The sequence below is a fragment of the Tursiops truncatus genome, chromosome 2 (genome assembly GCF_011762595.2).
Source record: "Tursiops truncatus isolate mTurTru1 chromosome 2, mTurTru1.mat.Y, whole genome shotgun sequence".
NCBI classification, from domain to species: Eukaryota; Metazoa; Chordata; class Mammalia; order Artiodactyla; family Delphinidae; genus Tursiops; species Tursiops truncatus.
In genome coordinates, this window is record NC_047035.1 from 78584469 (window position 1) to 78605627 (window position 21159).

At 34.0% G+C, this 21159-nt stretch overlaps 1 protein-coding gene across 1 annotated transcript in view; it reads right to left on the reverse strand.

The window, feature by feature from the left end:
* LOC141278000 (uncharacterized) overlaps positions 1–21159 on the reverse strand; it is a 263850-nt gene that overhangs the window by 219510 nt on the left and 23181 nt on the right. The window contains exons 2-5 of the mRNA XM_073800715.1: positions 19747–19897; positions 17751–17882; positions 5982–6111; positions 2620–2790 (exon numbers count right to left, since the gene is read on the reverse strand). Coding sequence (XP_073656816.1) covers positions 2620–2790; positions 5982–6111; positions 17751–17882; positions 19747–19897 — 584 coding nt within the window. The remainder of the gene's footprint in view (positions 1–2619; positions 2791–5981; positions 6112–17750; positions 17883–19746; positions 19898–21159) is intronic.

Consider the following 21159-nt stretch of genomic DNA (forward strand, 5'->3'; position numbering starts at 1 on the left):
AGCTGTCATCCTAAGATTTTATACCCACCAAAAATATCCTCCAAAAGTGAAAGTGAAATAAAGACATTAGCAAACAAACAAAAAAGCAAGTGAAATTGTTGCCAGCATATGCCCACTAAAATAAAAACAAAAATGAGTTCTTCTGGAAAAAGAAAAATAATTCCAAGGAAACATAGAAATTCAACAGGGAGAGTAAAAACTGGGGGTAAATATAAATGAATACTGACCATACAAAATAGAAACTATGATGTGTTCTGAGGAATAAAACGTAGATAGGACTAAAATGTTTGATAACAATAACACAAAGAACGGTGATATATGGACTTAAATATTCTAAGGGCCTAGCATTTTCCAAGAAGTTTTAAATGTATGAAACTATATTAGGTTGTAATAAGTAAAAGTTGTATGGTGTATTCTTTGGGATATTTACTAAAACATATAAAAGAATGTATACCTAACATGAAGAAAGTCTGATTAACCTTAAATAATGTAAAGAAGGAAAATAAAGAAACATGAAACCAGTGAGAAAAGGAGAAAATATTGGGTTGCCCAAAAAGTTTGTTCTGGTTTTTCTGTAACATCTTACGGAAAGACCCAAACGAACTTTTTGGCCAACTCGATAGTTAGATGATAAGTATAAACACAAATCCATGACTAATTAAAAGTAACTGCTCTAATTAAGTGGCAAATAGTTTCAAAGTGGATTAAAATTACAGCTAGGTGCTACTTATAATGGATATTCTTTAAATATAAGAATAGAGAAAATTTGGAAGTAAAAGGATGAAAAAGTACATACCATGGAAACACTAACCAAAAAAATCAGTGCAGTGCATTTATTTTACTTTGAAAGTGGATGTATAGTAAAAGGATATCCATCAGAAAGATAAAACAATTCTAAACTTGCTTTCACATATCTTCAACTATCTAAAGCAAAACTGACAAAACTTAAAGGAGAACATAAGCCCATACAACCACCTCTCTCAATTACTGGTGAAGAAAGGAAAGAAAAAAATCAGCAAAGCTATAGAAGATCTAAAGAATATTAAAAAAAAATTAGGGCTTCCCTGGTGACGCAGTGGTTGAGAGTCCACCTGCCGATGCAGGGGACACGGGTTCGTGCCCTGGTCTGGGAAGATCCCCCATGCTGCGGAGCGGCTGGGCCCGTGAGCCATGGCCACGGAACCTGCGCGTCCGGAGCCTGTGCTCCGCAACGGGAGAGGCCACAACAGTGAGCGGCCCACGTACCACAAAAAAAAAAAATAATAAAATAAAATAAATTAAAGTATAGTTGATTTACAATATTGTGTTAATTTCAGGTATACAGCCTAATGATTCAGGTTTTTGCAGACTGTATTTCAATGTTACAAGTAATTATAAGATATAGGATTTAATTTCCTGTGCTATACAGTAAATCCTTGTTGCTTATCTATTTTACGAATACTAATTTGTAACTGTTAATCTCATACTCCTCATTTGTCCATCCCTCTTCCCTCTCCCCTTTGGTAACCATAAGTTTGTTTTCTACATCTGTGAGCCTGTTTCTGTTTTGTATATGGATTCATTTGTGTTAATTTTTTAGATTCCATGTATACGAGATATCATATGGTATTTGTCTTTCTCTGACATTTCACTAAGCATAATATTCTCTAGGTCCATCCACATTGCTGTAAATGGCAATATTTCATTTTTTTATGGCTGAGTAATTCCATTATATATATATATATATATATATATATATATATATATATATATATATATTACAACTTCTTAAGCCAGTCATCTGTTGACAGGTACTTGTGTTGCTTCTGTGTCTTGGTTATTGTAAATAGTGCTGCTATGAACACTGGGGTGCATGTACTAAAGAATACTTTTTTTTTTTTTTTTTTTTTGGCGGTACACGGGCCTCTCACTGTTGTGGCCTCTCCTGTTGCGGAGCACAGGCTCCGGATGCGCAGGCTCAGCGGCCATGGCTCACGGGCCCAGCCGCCCCGCGGCATGTGGAATCTTCCCGGACCGGGGCACGAACCCGCATCCCCTGCATCGGCAGGCAGACTCTCAACCACTGCGCCACCAGGGAAGCCCTAAAGAATACTTTTAATAAACCTTCCTTAATTGGCATATATACAACCCTGCACCAAATAATAAAAGAATACATACATATATGAATCATTTATCAAAACTGATCATGTGCTCGGCCATAAAGCAAGCCTCAACAAATTGCAAGAGACTAAAATTATCTAGAGTACATTCTTTGACTATCATTTAGTTAAGCTAGAAATCAATAACCAAAAAATTACAAATATATTTGTTTCATATTCCAAACTAAGACTATAACAAATTGGAATTAATTCATACTTATTTTCAGTTAATTACCAAAAAAATTTAAATAGTGTTTTAACTTTTCATAGATGAAATAATATATAGAATTGCTTTTCTTAATTATTTTTGCCTATATATCAAGTTCCCCTTTTAAAGATGTCACTATATATACTTGGGATCACGAACATGATAAAGATTATAGTTGAATTGAAAACTTTGTTATTAAAAAAGAGCCAACTTGTCAACTTCCTTCACATATTTAGTTGATTGCCACAAAAACAAGAAAACATGTCTACTAACCTTGATAGACTATATGGTCCAATGCTAGCAGGTGCCCAGTGAGAAATATTCTGAACATGCAGAATCTCTTTAGGGTGAAAGAGACCATCATCAATCTTTATGTCACTCTGGTGGATAAGGCAATCTATTGAGAAAAGTACTTCTTCTGGCAACATAGTTTCTACACATACTCTGAAAAATAAACCAAATTTAAAGGAACAATGTAAAACAAAAAAAAAACAAAACCAAAACCAAGAAAGTCGATGTGGAAAGGATCTTCTCTCATTGTTGTAGTTCAAGGTCACTGACGGAACCTAAACATTAATTTCTTGTCCCTCTAAAAATTCTACTGAAGTGACAGTAGGAATATAAATCTAAAACTATATCTGTAGCAATGCTGCAAAGTTAGAGGGTACTACCAGCATGCAAGAATAGGAAGGAATTTATGGAAGGTATAAAACAAAATTGGGAAAGAAAGATTAAGAAAGAATTACACAGTAGAATCATCCTGAAGGCAGGACACTGGTACAATTGTTCTACCACCCTAGCCAACCAGACATAACCTATTCTTCTCAGTTCCCTGCAGTCTTTTATCTTGGGCTTATTTATAGACTCCTTTTGTTCTGAAGGATATTTTCCATCTCTATGGAGCTGCAGGCTCCCCTTTGCTGGTATATGCCATCAATCTTATCCTATTTGCTTTATACCTTCCAGAAATTTGCACTTCTGATGGCACCCTTCCCTGCTTTCTAAAGTTGCTATGGATTTATTATTGTTTTACATTTCTTCTGTCATTTCAATGAAATTTTGGTAGGATAGAAAGATAAAAGCTGTCAAAATATGAGTCAGCTCTCTTGAACCAGTATATAAATTTCTCTGTCAATTCACCTGAATTATCTGAGCAATTAAATAAATGTAATCTGATAGCACTTCCTAGTTTACTGAAATGGGAGCCATCTGTCTTAATTCCAACTCTCCACTAATGTTTTAGTAAATTCATCCAGACTCTGCTTTTTCAATCTTGCTTCAGCGTAAGAAGCATACCCCATCCCTTCTCTACTCCTACCCTCTTTTGTATCTCCAATCTTTCTTCTGTGGGCTCTTTTTTTCTCTTAAAATAGATTTAAAATTTCCCTATTCTAAAAATATCTCTTCTGTTTCACCTCCCTCCTACCTTTCACAGCCCTCACATTAACTCCTAAGCCCAAAGAGCAATAAACATTGCCAAACACTCACCCTTGAGGAAGCCTTCCTGGGAGTTCCCTGATCCCAACGCTACTGTCGTCCTTGTCCTACCTCTATAACAACTCTTTAGTCTGAAGGTAGTGGGACAGTGGGGATTCTCTCAATGTTGTGTGGAAAGGGTACTAATGCCAAAGACAGAGAAGAATCATGGAAATTGATCAGAAATAGGAAGAAAAGAATGAAAAACAATGTTGAGGCCCTCATAAGTCAAACCTATGTTCTTTTCTTAGTCTTCATTTGTAGTAATGAATACTACTGAACCCTGACTCTCATTGAAGTTATCTTCCCTAGGATTCCATGGTCCTACTTGAACTCGGTCCTCTTCCTACCTCTTGGATAATTCCTTCTTAGTCTGAAGGGAGTCATATAGTGGGGTAGGTTTTTACAATAGGGAGGGCAATCTGTAGGAGTGTCAAATATATATATATTTTTGAAATTCATCAACACTTTGAAGGAATAGATGGAAAACAGGACAAAGCCTGAGAAAACAGGGTTGGAAGCAATATGAATTGAAAGGTGGATTTAACCAGTTAGTTGGGAGACAAAGCAGAAATAACACTTGGTTTCAGAGCCAAAGAGGTCTGAATAGGAAGTTGTAATCTTAGTGCTGCCTACATGGTGGAATGGCTGGCAGATGTCAGGCGCTTAAGCCCTTAAGTGTAGCAAATCAGATGAGCATTTCCAATCTCATCTGCCTAATGGGAAAAGAGCTTCTCATATATTGAGTCACTGTCCTCCACTGGTTCTGGGGGCAGATGGGTTAGCCTTCTCACGGATGGATGCTGCTCACTGTGGCTACCTGGAATGGGCCTAGAGCAAGGCAGAGATCTTGGAGAAAGTACCAATTTCCCTGCTTAATGCCACAATATTCTTTTATCCCATGCCTACTAAGTCTTAAAGCATTCTCTCATCAGTAAATTCTTTTCTCCTTATTTACTTCTAGTGGGACGTGGGCTGTTTTATAGAAAAATTATTTTTATCTCTGAGTGTGCCATGGAAAAAGTCTTTTTACTTTCTTTTGTTTTTAAAATATATGTCCCTAGTATAGTGTTCTGCATCAAAATTAAATAAATACCTATTTCTAGAAAACGTCCTATAAAAAATTAACATTTCTGTCAAACAACTGGAATTTCTTGAAGCATTTTATATTGTACAATCAAAACCATTTTTATTTTCTTCACTTTTTAAAAATAAATAATTAATTAATTAATTTTATTTTCGACTTGCTGGGTCTTCGTTGCTGTACACGGGCTTTCTCTAGCTGCAGTGAGTGGGGGCTACTCTTCATTGCGGTGCGTGGGCTTCTCATTGTTGTGGCTTCTCTTGCTGCGGAGCACGGGCTCTAGGCACGCGGGTTTCAGTAGTCGTGGCTCACGGGCTTAGTTGCTCCGTGGCATGTCGGGTCTTCCTGGGCCAGGGATTGAACCCATGTCCCCTGCATTGGCAGGTGGATTCTTAACCACTGCGCCACCAGGGAAGCCCTTCTTTCACTTTTTAATTTGAAAGTTATATATTCCAAAATAATTGGAAAAGATAATTAAATATTAGCAAATTGTCCTGATTAGTCTTGTGCAGGCAAAACAACAACAAAACATCTGATGTTTGGTTGTTTAAGATTATGTCTGAAACCATTTATTTTTAAGGATAATTAAAACAAGGCCAAATTAGACAATTTGAAAATGACCATACACTGGAGGTATAGAGATGAATTGAGGGAGTAAAAGGAAGAGTGTACTGGTTCCACGAAGATTCATTCTTTACCTCACTGCCAATGCCACTTTCCAATATTAATTTTTCTCTCCTCATATCCCAGAATCCCTTTATTTCTTAAGCCTTACCATGAATGTGTATCTCCATTTGTGAATTACTGACAACTGTTGTTAAGAAATAGTAAGAATTGGTAAATAAGAGAGGGAAATAAAAGAAACCTGTGATAATAAACCATGCTAGAAAACCACATAAATTTGAAAAACAACACAACCACTATACCAATGGGAGAGAACATGATAACGAACAGGTTTCAAAGTCAGGGATATCAGAGCATGAACCTTGAGTGAGGATTAAAGGAGATAACCAGAGAAATGCCTGGTATCAGGCATTCAGGCAACTTTCCCTTCATGTAGCAGTAAGTTACATACCTTGCAGGCAGGCAATGCTTGAAGGTGGTCACATATGCTGAGTTAATAGATGAGAAATCTTTCATGTTTTTCAGATAGAGATGGACCAAAATAATATCTTTCAATTCCAATCTCTTAGATTTAATAGTAGCTGCAGAAGGAAACATATATCCATAAGTTTAGGAAAACTATGAAAATTATTAGTGATATCTTGAGTAGATTTTATACAAAATACTTGCCATTTATAATATTTATATTCTTGACAATGGATTAGTGTGATTGCAGTATTTGGTGATGGTATAATGCAGAGGTTAGCAAACTTTTTCTATAAAGGACCAGATAGTAAATATTTTAAATTTTGCAGGCCAAGAGGCAAAATTGAGGACATCATCTGGAACATGACAAATTATAGAAAATCTAACAAAATGTAGAAAACAAACTGCTTTGTTAACAAAATTCAAAATGTAATAATAGTAATTGAGATCATTAAAAAATACATGTCTACTAATGAGAAGAATGAAGTTCTCTTTTTTTTTTTCTTTTGGGATAACATTTCACTTAATAAGTGTTCAAAGTTAGTACTCCCTGGCATCAGTTGCAAATGTTCATTTGTAAAAATCCTTCTTAGCTTGTAGGTGGTATCAAAATGGCAGCAAGCTGGCTTTGGCCTGTGGGCCTTAGTTAATTGACTTCTACACTAATGGTCTTTAAAGCTACCATAATTTGGCCTTTTATAAAACATGAAACGTGACTTTAAACTTTAGGTTTTAAGAAATAAAGCATCTGCAACTTATCAAGGTTTTTTTCCTGTATAAACTTCATGTTAATAAGATTAAATCTGAATATATTTTAAAGTGTTACCTTATGCAAAAAAAACCCATTGATTTTTATTTCAGAATACTTCCAATGAGTAATATCAATGACTTTAATACCTTATGTCTTAGCAAATGATAGCCAGAGTAAGGAAATAAACCATTACCGAAATTTCAATTAAAACAAATTGATCTAATTTCTGACCCTTAAATTGCTTGTAATGTCCTCTACACTAGATCTGAGCTTTCGACACTTCCCAGTTAGATCCACTGAAAATGATAGATTATAAATACTAAAAAGTTAATACCATTTTCTTAAGGATTGTTGATTGTTTCCGTATACTGTTATTCCTTACTTTCTCCAAAGTTCTGGAACTGAGATAAATCTTGATTGAACCAAGAAACTAAGAGGATTTAAGAAGATAAAGAAGTAAGAAACCAGAATCACCATCTGTTGAGACTGAAGATTACTAATAAAACAGAAAAGGGCAGTAAAATTCTTGGGATGAACTGAATCCTGGGATGATCATTGACTTTATGGGACTTAATTATTAAGGAACTTGCGGGAAAGTACCTCTCTTTAAGGGTGTTCCAGTTAGAACTTCGAATTTCAGGCAAAGAATGCTTAGAAGATAACTACACAGCTAATCATCAATAAAGCAGATAAAAGAAGTAGGATTTAATATATATTATATATTTTGAATAGAAGTAAATAGAAAACAAAATAACCTTCAAAGAGCTCCGTATGAAGATCTTAAGCTGCTTTTAAAATTAATATTATTTCATTCTTATACACTGAAACATTAAGTCAAATATAATAATCAATTTCCTTCATGTATCAGCAAACAGCCATTCTTGGGATGCCGAATTTCCTTTTTTTTTTTTTTTTGTAGGCCACTAAGCTCATTAATTCAACATTCACTGACTATATTCTTTCTTGAAGTACTAAGAAAAATGAATGTAAATTATTCTGAAGTGTTATAGCTTAACATGCAAGTTAATACTTAAAAGTGAACCAAAGTTTAAAAAAGGTAAAGGAAAATCCCTAAGCAAATATTAAAGATTTAGTATCAAAAGCTAAAAAAGAAAAATTCCATTTTTGAGGAACTTCTTGCTTCAAGAATTATGAAACATTTGACTACTGGAAGATTTTCATTTTTTGTACATTTCAAAGAAAAACAGACTGCTATTTTTCTGAGTTCAAGTAAAATTCTGTGGAAGAGTAGAGATTCAGCCCAGATGAGCTTTTCCCATTCCTTTCTGTTTGGTGATCCTTTGATAAACATGACACCCAACAGCATTTATACCTAGAAGACAGAGGATACAACTACCAGGCAAAGGATTTAAAGTTCCCATGTCAGAATCCCTCTACAACTTCTCTAGTCTAGAAGTAAAGAGAATTAGGAACTTTCCTCACTCACATCTTTGGTTTAAACAGTGTCTGATAGTTGCAGAGAGATTTTGAATTGGAACTCATGTTACACAAAATGTATCTACATTTGGGACTTGGGGCTCCCAACCCAAAGCTATTCCTTGAGGAAGATGTGCAGGTTATAAGGGTTTCCTGCCCCATTTTCTGGCAACACCTGGCTGGTTTGCTTGCCTACTAATAACACTTGGGATGGAGCTGCTTCCATTTGTGATGTGTTTGGAGACAGATACGTCTTTGCACTGCCATGTGGGAAAAACTAGGGGTCCTGATAACATGCAGCTACTCTCAAACTACAGTAGATAACAGATAGGCCAAAAGGTCCACTATTATACACAGCTTCCCAGAAGTTGAAGGTCATCTGTTACTGTGACCAATCTCTTTTTTCTGATCAAGTCTATACTGGGTAAATGTGCCAAGGAATGAAACTTTGGGACCATCAAGATACTCTACTGTTTTTTAATCCTTTGGAGATTATCCTTCCCATTACTCCATTGTACTATCTAGGTTCATGACATTTTAATGCCAAGAGTTTTAAGCTGAGGAATTTCCACATAGAAACCTAATTTTCATCCTAAAAATTAATTCATAAGAAAAAATTTAATTTATTTATGCACCTGTGAACCTCTCACTCCCAAAATGATTTGAGACAGCCACTTGTGAAAATTTACCTTGCTGGTAACTTTGTTAGAATCTGTTATCACACTAATGTTATAAACAAGAGATAATTGACCAAGACTCTGAAAGTGCTTAGTCTCTTGCACTTAGAAGATTATTTCAACTAGCTTATACTAAAACAAACAAACAGACAAAAAAAACAAACAAAAAACTGGGTTATGGATATCTGAGTGTGTTTTTTATATAATATTTTTGATCATTTTTGTATGTCTTGAACATCCCATAAATTTCAATAACAATAAAAAGCTACACCATATTTGCCATATTGGTAAAATAAAAGACATTAATAATAGCCAGTTTGGGCAAGTTTTAGCAAGTGTAAGCTGGAACTCTTATGCACATTTTAGTAGGCATATAAATTGGTTCAAACTTTTTGAATAGCAATTTAACAAAGTGTTCATAGTCCATATTTGTAATATGAAACATAAAATACAGCTTTTGGAAGACAACATGGTCTTCATGATCTTGAGATAGGGAAAGATTTTTCTTAAATGAGACACAGAAAGCATTAACCTTAAAAGACAAGAAAAGGAATGAATTGTTCATCAAAAGACATCATAAATAGAGTAAAATGGGAAGCCACAGTATCTGACACAGCTCACATCTAAAATAGAAAAAGAATTCTTACCAATTAATTAAAAACTATGACAGAGGGGTTTCCCTGGTAGCACAGTGTGTAAGAATCCGCCTGCCAATGTAGGGGACAGTGGTTCGAGCCCTGGTCTGGGAAGATCCCACATGCCGTGGAGCAACTAAGCCCATGCACCACAACTACTGAGCCCATGTGCCACAACTACTGAAGCACATGCACCTAGAGCCCGTGCTGTGCAACAAAAGAAGCCACTGCAATGAGAAGCCCACGCACCACAACAAAGAGTAGCCCCCGCTCACCGCAACTAGAGAAAGCCCGCACACAGCAATGAAGACCCAATGCAGCCAAAAATAAATAAATAAAATAAATAAATTTATATATAAAAAAAAAAAACTATGATAGATAATCCTGTAGGAGAATGTACAAGAGACCTAAACAGACAAGTTACAAAAGAAGATATCCAAATGGCTAGAAAACATGATCAGAGAACTACAGATTAGAAATATATTGACATACCACTATGTACTCACTAGGATGGCAAATATTAAAAAGACTGACAACACAAAGTGTTGGTGAGGCTATGGAGCTAATGGAACCCTAATACACTGCTGGTGGGAGTTCAAATTGTTTTAAACACTTTAGAAAACCCAGCAATTCTACTCAATAAAAATGAATACACATTTGAACCAAAGATATGTACTAGAATATTCATAGCACTATTATTTGTAAACCCATAAAATACCCAAATGTCCATCATAAAATGGATAAATATAGTACATCCACACAATATGAATACTTTTCAGAAAAAAAAGAAAAAGGAAAGTAAAACCCTGACCATTTATACAACAATATGGATGAATTTTACAGCCACAGTGAAATGAAGTGGAAGAATCCAGGCACAAGGAACACATAAGAATAAATAATAAATATTTACTTTATATAGAGCTCAAAAACAAGCAAAACTAATTATCTGTGGTATTAATTGTGAGAATGGTGTTCACTGTCAGGAAAGGGAGAAGGAATAGTGACTGAGAAGGGCACAAAGCTGTGAGGAGGACTTCTGTAGTCTTCATAATGTTTTATATTTTGACTTGGGTAGCAGTTACACAGGTGTGATCACTTTGTGAAAATTAACTAATTTGTATATTTGAATTGTGCTCTTTTTTTTGTGCTAATACTTCAACTAGAATGTAAGAAAAAAAGCAGTTTATGGATGTCCTAACAGAGATCCTCTCAATATCATTTAATTCATCCTGAGGCGACTGAACAGACGCATTTCTTCTTTCTTCTCAATCTGTACTGCCACCATCTTCTAATACGTTTTGGTTGTATTATACCTGTGTTACTTAATATTTTTTCTCACTGCCATTTCTGTATTACTGCATTTCTCTTTTTCCTTAGAGTGAAGAATGTAAGTCTGATAGCATCCAAGAGTCATTTTGGGTTGAAGTTTTTTCTGAATAATTTTATCCTTATTAACTGAAAACAATTTCCTTCTATTTTTCAAAAACTATCTCTCCTGTACCACCTATTTCTATTCTGTTTATTTGAAACTGGGACCTCCCCAATTTTTCTTCCATGTCTCTCAATTTTTCTCCCATATTTTCCAAACTTTTTATTATATATTCTGGGACATATCCTTGACTGGTAGGAAGTTATCAGATTATTAACTTATTCTTGTGTTTTGAACTATATTATATGCCTCTGAACATCACGTTAACCTCAGGTTAAATATACTTACTTGTAGGAATCCAAACAATTTCTTGAATGAATTTATCAATGTGTTTGGAAACATCTTAATTTTCACTGAATTTTTAAATTTTCACTCAAATATGTTATTTAAACATAGTGAAAGAATGAAGGAAAAATAATGAAGACACTGCTTCTGGATGAGTTAGAAAAGGATTTTAAACTCTCCCTCCTCAAATCTTGTATAATGCAGACATAAAGTAATTAAATTGGATTTTTAAAAAATCAGTATGTCAATTTCTGAATATGACATTTAAAAGACATTCTATTTAAGGATGATGTTATTAATGTGTAACACACTTTAGACATGTCATTTTACTATGAATGCCTTTAAATCAGCTTTCTTATACAGAATTTTTGTTTTATGTCTGGATTGAAATATCTTTTGATTGTGTTAAAATGAACATATTTATGGGACAAAAGCCAAGAAAATGTGTCACTTGGGGAAAGAGAGGAAAATATTTTGTTTTCTTTTTTTCTTGGGATATTTTTGTTTACAGAGTGAGCATAGGTTGCTATCAAACTTCCAAATCTGAACAGTAGAGGTGACTTTGTCAGCATCACTTTGTTCCCAAAGTCAGTAGCTTTCCAAATCAGTGCAGTTGCCAACTCACCTCTTTACTTACTGCTACATTTAGACACTTTAACAAAAGTCTATTGTTCACTTTAAGTGGTATCATTTCATTTTTATGTATTGTTTGTCTAAGGTGAATTTATTTATAAGTAAGAATTAATGTTTTAAAGTGATTCTACTACTGAATTGCTTTAACAACAGTGAGAAATTATTTTCACAGTCACTAATTAAAAACTAAATGCAGCACCAGAATCCATCCAGTAAGTATTTGTTTTGCTTCAGCACTGAGAAACTATTAGAAATCCACTGAAAGTAATTTATTTTATAAACTATGACAAATGTCTATACTTAAATTTCTCACTTAAAAATTTAAAGCTAAGTAGCTTGAGAAAAGTACCTGTATGTTTACTTAATCCTTCAATAACAGAATTAAAACATAGGTATATCACTGACTTAGGGAGAGGCCATATAGAACAGAGGCTAAAAGCAGAAGCATAAGGGCCAGTTGCTTATGTGTATCCCACCAACTGACTAGTAGTATAAACTTGGCCTAGATAACTTCTAGTTAACCCAGTTTCATCATATGTAAGATGGGGATAACAGTACTTAACTCACAGGGTTGTTGTGATAATTGAGTTAATACAGGATCAGGCATATAGTAAATACTAAATAAAATTTAGCTAATTATTCACTCTTTATAGTGAGGAGATAATAGAGAATTGTCAGAAGATGCTAAATCAGTAGAGATATAAGTGTATTGTATAAAGTCATGTCATCTTCCAAAAGACCTATAAATAGAAATTCATAGGAGTAAGGGGTATATGAGGAAAAGATAAACACCCCACTTTTCCTTAAATCCAACAAAAATAGGATCAAGAATATAATAAAGATACATGTATCAGTTAAATACAAAACCACTCCTTCTCACCGTGCCTTCTGTTATTCTCAAAGCTTTCCAACAATTCCCTTTATGACTTCAAACATTTCCTGTGTCTTATCTCCCAAAGACTAAACATATACATGCAATCACAGGAAGTTGAGGAAACTGTAGACCCCAAAAAGAGAAATAAAGGGTACCAAATGTAACAAACTCCTATACTTTTTCATCCCTTTGTGATTTTGCACTGGGTTATGTAAAAATTCCTCAGGTTAAGCTTCCAGTTCCCTAAGCTGATGTTTAGACCTGTTCTTTTTACAATTCATCTCAAACTAATATTTTTAATTTTTTAATTGAAGTATAGTTGAGTGATAATATTATATTAGTTTCAGGTATACAAACATAGTGATTCAATATTTTTATAGATTATATACCATATAAAGTTGTTATAAAATATTGGCTATATTCCCTGTGTTGTACATTACACCCTTGTATCTTATTTATTTTACATCTAGTAGTTTCTGTGTCTTAATGCCCTTCCTCTATCTTGTTCCAGTCCAATCCTTCTTCCCACTGGTAATGACTAGTTTGTTCTCTGTACTGTGAGTCTATTTCTGTTTTGTTATATTCATTCTTTTGTTTTGTTTTTTGGATTCCACATATAAGTAAAAACACAGAATTTTGCCTTTCTGTGTTTGACTTATTTCACTAAACATAATACCTTCCAGGTCCATCCCCGTTGTTGTAAATGGCAAAATTGCATTCTTTTTTATGTCTGAGTAATATTCCATTGTGTATATATATTACATATATATGTATATATATCTCACATTCTCTCTATGCATTCATCTGTTCATGAACACTTAAGTTGCTCCCATATCTTGTCTTGGCTATTGTAAATAATGCTATGAACACTGGGGTTCAATGTTTTCAAATTTGTGTTTTCGTTTCCTTCAGATATATACCTAGGAGTGAATATTGCTGGATCATATGGTAATTTTATTTCTAATTTTTTAATATAAATGGTAAGAGTGGGCATCCTCGTCTTGTTCCTGATTTTAGAGGAAAAGCATTCAGCTGGAAAAAAAAAATCTAGGTTAAGTGTATTCCTCTCTTTCTCTCGCCTATCTTTTTTGCATAATTATGGGTATTATTTCCACTAGACTCTAAATTCTGTGAGTGCAGAATATAAACCTATTTCATTCTCTGTAGTAAACCCAGAATGTAGCATGGTACTTGGCACAGAATAGGCACTAAAAAGTGTTTGCTGAATACATGTTATGGAAAGAAGGAATCCTAGAGTTGGGCTGGACAAAAGAAGAAAAGGTGATAAAATAAAAAGGTGATAAGAGGAAACAAAGACTTAACATTATTTATCAAGAAAGATAAATCAAATAAAAAGTCATTTGCTGGACATACTACCCAAAGCAATCTACAGATTTAATGTGATCCCTATCAAATTACCCATGACGTTTTTCACAGAACTAGAACAAATAATCCTAAAATTCATATGGAACCACAGAAGACCAAGAATTGCCAAGGCAATCCTGAAGAAAAAGAACAAAGCAGGAGGTATAACCCTCCCAGACTTCAGACAATACTACAAAGCTAAGTAATCAAAACAGTGTGGCACTGGCACAAAAACAAGACATATGGATCAATGGAACAGGATAGAGAGCCCAGAAATAAACCCACACACTTATGGTCAGTTAATCTTCAACAAAAGAGGCAAGAATATACAACGGGAAAAAGACAGTCTCTTCAGCAAGTGGTGTTGGGAAAGTTGAACAGCCACATGTAAATCAATGAAATTAGAACATGCTCTCACACCATACACAAAAATAAACTAAAAATAGCTCAAAGACTTAAACATAAGACATGACCCCATAAAACTCCTAAAAGAGTTCATAGGCAAAACATTCTCTGACATAAATCATACCAATGTTTTCTTAGGTCAGTCTCCCAAGGCAATAGAAATAAAAACAAAAATAAACAAATGGGACCTAATCAAACTTACAAGCTTTTGCACAGCAAAGAAACCATAAACAAAACAAAAAGACAACCTACAGAATGGGAGAAAATATTTGCAAATGATGTGAGCAATAAGGGCTTAATTTCTAAAATATAGAAACAGCTCATACAACTCAACAACAAAAAATCCAATCAAAAAATGGGCAGAAGACCTAAAAAGACATTTCTCCAAAGAAGACATACAGATGGCCAATAGGCACATGAAAAGATGTTTAACATCACTAATTATTAGAGAAATGTAAATCAAAATTACAATGAGGTACCACCTCACACGGGTCAGAATGGCCATCATTAAAAAGTCTACAAATAACAAATGCTGGAGAGGCTGTGGAGAAAAGGGAACCCTCCTACACTGTTGGCGGGAATGTAGGTTGGTCCAGCCACTGTGAAAAACAGTATGGAGGTTCCTCAGAAAACTAAAAATAGAATTACCATATGATCCAACAATCCCACTCCTAGGCATATATCCAGACAAAACTATAATTAAAAAAGATACATGCACCCCTATGTTCATAGCAACACTATTCACAATAGCCAAGACATGGAAACAACCTAAATGTCCACTGACAGCTGAATGTATAAAGAAGATGTGGTACATATATACAATGGAATACTACTCAGCCATAAAAAGGAACAAAATAATGCCATTTGCAGCAACGTGGATGCAACTAGAGATTATCATACTAAGTGAAGTTAAGTCAGAAAGAGAAAGAAAAATACCATATGATATCACTTATATGTGGAATCTAAAATATGACACAAATGAACCTATCTATCTATGAAACAGAATCATGGACATAGAGAACTGACTGGTGGTTGCCAAGGGGGAGGACTTTGGGGGAGGGATGGAGTAGAAGGCTGGGGTTAGCAGATGTAAGCATTTATACATAGAATGGATAAACAGCTAGGTTCTACTGTATAGCAGAGAGAACTATATACAATATCCTATGATAAGCCATAATGGAAAAGAATGTATTAAAAAAAAAGAACATGTTATTCAGTATGTATAACTGAATTACTTTGCTGTACAGCAGTAATTAACACAACATTGTAAATGAACAATTAAAAAAATCATCTGAAACTAGTGCTACAAAATGATTGCTAAAAAATGAAATTGAAGAATCCTCATAGATAACAATCTTTAATGTTGAGATTTTTTTCCTATGAATTGTTCCAAATGGGTAGGAACTAAATTCCATTAGTCCAAGCAAGGATACTTCCTTAGGAGTCAGTAAAAGATATTAGAATGTATAAATTAATGGTTTTGAGGAGCACTTAAGCATGGCAAACTATACTATCAGATGATTACAATATACATTAGTTATAGTCACATTCAGAATGTGTTGATTTCAAAGAGTATAACACACAAATGTTATCTGGTAATATTTGCCATTCTTTAAAATCTAGGGAAATAGATTTGTGAAGGATGAGAAGAGTGTCAGCTTTCAAAAAAATTAAAATAAGACACATGCATTCTCCATAAACTATTTATGTTAAGAAGCAACTCAGTCTTAATTTTAATATTACTTAAGCTCAGCTGTGAAATTTTAAATTCCTAAATTTAGATTTCTAAACTCCTCTGGCAAAATTTGTCTTCTTTGGAGGTTATTAAATCAATTAACCTTGCAAAGGGAAGGTTAAAAGGACTTCTGTAGGCTACAATCTCACAGCATGAAAGAGAACAGGCAGAAGCCTGAGTGAACTGCTGGTAGGGTTCAAGGAAAGGCTTACACTAGCAGATGATCAGCTCTGTTCTTGCTAAAATTTGGCAAAGAATTACACTGTGGTTTCTTCAGATGACAGCATCATAATTCATTTAGCTCTCCCCCTACCTTTTCACAAAAAGGCCAAAACCCCATAGGAAATGTGAGCACTGACATTTTCTACCCAGGATCAAAAACTGACTATTTTGCCAGAAATTGAAAACAATATAGCTAAAACAGTAAATACATAGCAATGTGTTGAAAGAAATAGGCTGCTGGACTGGCCAGTGACATAATCCATCATTTCTATTTTAACTTCTGATAGAAAGGTTAAAAAAAAAAAGATAAATATACGTTTGGACTGGCAGATTTCCATGCAAATATAATGAAAATCAAATAAATTTTAAAGAATCTCTTTGCATTAATTTACAGATTATGACCTAAAGATTTACACTAAACACTGTGCCTTTAAGGCAAGTTTGATTATACATTTCTATCTGATTTCCAGGCAGTTAAAAGCTAGCTTAAGGGCCATCTAGAAGGCATGATTTCTTTTCTTTCCACAAAATGCTAAAGCTTCTTTATCATTCTGTATTCAGTCATGAATTCAGCTGCACAAGCCAAATGTAAAGATTTTATGGGGTGATCTATCATGCGAAGTCGTGAACAAGAATACAAGCCTACTCATGCAGTCACTAAGAGTGATTTCCATTTTTATGAATGAAAAAGAATCTTGCATAAACATTGTTTATTTAAAGTTTTAAATAAAGAAAGATGCAAAACAAAATGGGAGCATTTTGTTTTATATGTCAGTATCTTACAAGAGGGCAAAGTAAGGAATCTGGCTCACATGATTCCCAAGACAGCAGTATCTCCTTTGCATTAAGTACGTAAATGAGATTTATGGCCACTGACCTAATCTTAGATGCCAAAATGTACAGTAGGAACAGCCTTCTGAAAAGCTTAATTTAAAATTATGATGTTAACAAAAGCACTTTAGGAAGCAGACAACACACCCAGCATACATGCACACGTTAATCTAAGATACATGACTACAGAAAGAAGCCATGGTTATTTGCATAAAGCTTTAGAATACATTTCAGAGATAATTCAAACACAAAGGTTTTACTCTTTTTCCCTATCACCTTGATGTTTATGAATTTCCAAATAAGTACATTATCACTAGACAGTTGATTTTCATCACTAAAGATCACTTAATACCAGATATTCATAGATTCTGGTTTGGGGAAGGCTTAGAATTAAAATAAATAAATAAACCTGTTAATTGTTTTTCTGAATTTTAAAAGCAGTTTCCTTACTCACTAAGTACTAACTAAATTAGCACCTTGTAGAGAAGAAAAGGCTTGAGCTGCTGCAATTATAACACTTTCTTCACTGAATGAGAAAAAGGCGGCTATGATGCCGTTAATCCACTGGTAACCACTTGGAGATTTTCCTGAGCTCATTGATTTTTGACCTGAAAAAGAAAAAAAAGAAAGAATAAGAAAGAAAGAAAAAAAAACAGTAAATGAAACCTATAATGACAGATGTCAAATCAACACTTTCCTAATATAGTTCCATAGAACAGAACTCCTGGGAGGAAAATAACATCCTGCATAATAAAATGTCAAGTTAAAGAAACACATTCCTTCCCTTATCACTGGGTTTTAACAAGTGAATTATGCATAGTTAGAGGAGGTAAACATATAGTAACAAATGTTTTTCAAATGATTTCAAAAGTTTTTAACTTTTAAATATAGTTGAAGCTCTGAAATGTATTAATACATTTCAGGTATAAATAAATATATCATCCCTGAAAGAGATAAATTATGCTACCATGTAACTTGTGCATAGGGTTAAAAAGATTTTTAAAGAGTACCATTAAAAAACTGAAGTTAAAATGCAGGATTAAAAAGAACACTGGGTTTTATAAGTTATCTGTACATTCAATTCTAAATTCCTGTCTTAGTTTAGACTGTCCCAAAAGAGAGTCTAAAATAAGAACTTGGATGTAGGTAACTTATTTGGGAGGTAAATCACAAAAAGCTGACTGAGAAGGCATGGAGAGCAAGACAGGAGAGGAAAAGCCAACAATGCTACTGAGTGGGTTAATGATCTGAGCAACCAAGGATCAATTCTACTGGGAATTCTCTGAGGAGCTCTGTAGAAGGTGGCTCAGATTGCTCATCTGAAGGATATCAGGCTGGTGTACTTATTCACAATATCCTGTCCCCCATTAGTTGAACGCTGCTGCAAGTGCCAATATCTCCCTCACTCTTCCAGGCTTCCTTGGCACAAGGGCTGAGTAAGCTCCCTTGGTTTCAGAGGAAGTCCTGAGGCAGAAGAATGGAGCAATGCACATCCCAAGTTTTGGTAGAACATTGTTAGTGTGCCCAAAACTATTTGGCAGTGCTCGACAGCACGTGACAAGGGCACCAAAAACCTGTGCCTCAGATGCCAGGTCACCTACAAAAGTTATCACTGCATTACTTTGAATCAGCTCACAAGATGGAGATTAGTAAGACTCTTTATAAATCTAAAGTTTTTACATTCTAATATACATTATTATTCCTAATTTTAAAAATCTGAAAACAATCTAATTTATAAAAATGATTTATGTGTTTGTATAACCAATACAATTTCCTTTTTTTTTTTTTTTTGGTGTGTGTGTGTGTGCTTTCAGAAGAAATTCATGTTTAAACTAGGCAAAAGGATAAATTTGAAGTTTAAAGAAAAAGAAGCCACTGATGCTAAAAGACAGAAAGAGAAAGTATCACCTAAATAGGTATTATGACAACTAATTTTCACATTGTTTCTATACTACAAAATTATTTAAATGGAAAATAATATAATTTGATCAGTTTTATTCTTTTTTATCTCAGTAAAGAACAATCTGGTTTGGATTAACTCCACATTTTTCAACTAGCTGCTTTAGCATCATGAACAAACACATTGTCTTAATTGTACTTTTTTTTTTTTTAAAGGCCATATATCATAGTGCTTAAAATTGCTCAGGCCTTGGGGTCAGATGCCTATGTTTGAATTGTCTCTCTGCAACTAACCAGCTGTACAAAATGGGGACAATGATAATAGTTATATATTTAGTAATTAGTACTTTAGGATTAAATTATATGATACATATGAAGCCCTCAGAAAAGTGTCCATCTCATAATAACTGCTCCGTAACATTACAGATTATTATTATTATGTATTGCTAATAATCTACAAAAGTTAGGAGGTAAAAAGTCATTAACAGTAAGTTGTAATTATGTGTGCTTTCATATACAATTATACTACAAAGCAATAAAGGAGAAAAAAGACTGAGTAAAACATAAACTCACTATTTTGTAGAAGGGGAGTCAATGATTTCCAGATGAGAGGTGGAGTTTCATTTTGGTCTTCTTCCTCTTTGAGAGCAAGGATGTTATCCTCATTACAGTTCACCTCACATGAGCAGTTACCCATAAACAGCCTGTCTGAGGATGTCAAATGCTAAGAATAAAGATTAGTGAGCAGAATAAGAAATGATGAATCAGGAAGCTAAAAAAAAAAAGATGAAATTGGATAGATAAATGCAATTTACATTTACTCAAGAAAAAAGGAAAAGCAAGAAATTTATCCATTAATAGGAAAATGCAATATCTGAAAATGGGAAATAGTAGATATTGGTGACACAATGTGGTCAATGACCAATGTGGAATAATAGATTACAATCACACAAATGACTGGTGTATTACAATCATGCAAAGGAGCAAAAGCATTATAATACAATAGCACAGAGTTAGGTTGTGAGTTGCTCAAAGAAAAGGGAAAAACATCATGAAGCTATTAAAGGCAAAAGGGATAAAGTAAAAAAGCATCAATTAAAAAATTTTTAAATTCCAGTAGGAAAAAAGGTTGATCATGCAGTGGCAGGCCAGCATTAGAAAGTCATATGTTAGCACAATTACTATGTAAGTTCAATTAAATAAATAAACATATAAACTAATACCATAGTCTAAAGTAGGACACAGTAATACAAATAAACAAAGCACTGAGCATACCTTTAGGAAACTAAATTTATGTTCAATCTGGGATAAATTTGTTATTGCATATTGGCACAATGGATCTAAATTACTATAGGTATCTAATGGGCATCAAATAGGCTTCTTCAGGTTTCCTAATTTTGAATTTAAAAGTAGAATAGAGAAGAATACTTTTTTGAGATTCTATAATTGCAGCTCGAAAAGAAACATCATTTTTTTTAAAGATGAGACCTAAGGTTACGTTAAAGAACAACTTTCATCAACTAATCCCAACAAACTATGCATTGAATTTCTAGTTTGGTTTAAAATAGGGAGACATACATAAAATATAGCTTGAAGGTAAATTTGTATTTCACAATAGAAAATAAAGTACATTTTCTCCCAGTTTTTAAAAGTTGTTTCCAAGTGGTTTTAGAAACTGAGTTTTCATATTAAAACACAGTGTTCTCATTATGTGGGTTTTCATAATATGAACCTGAGAAAAAATGCTGAATGTTTTTCTGTAAAACTAACCAATAAACTTTAGAAAAGTCAAATTATTCATGCTCATCTGGTCTGCTTTTTTCAATAATTTTAAAAGGAGTTTCAGTAATTCCGTGGGTTATCTGATTTCTTTCCTTCAGATACAGTCAGATGAGACGGCATCTCAGTCCAGTATTCCTGCCAGCCAGCTTTAACATTTATCTACTCAAGGCTAATCTTATTCACCTATACTTTCACTCACTTCTT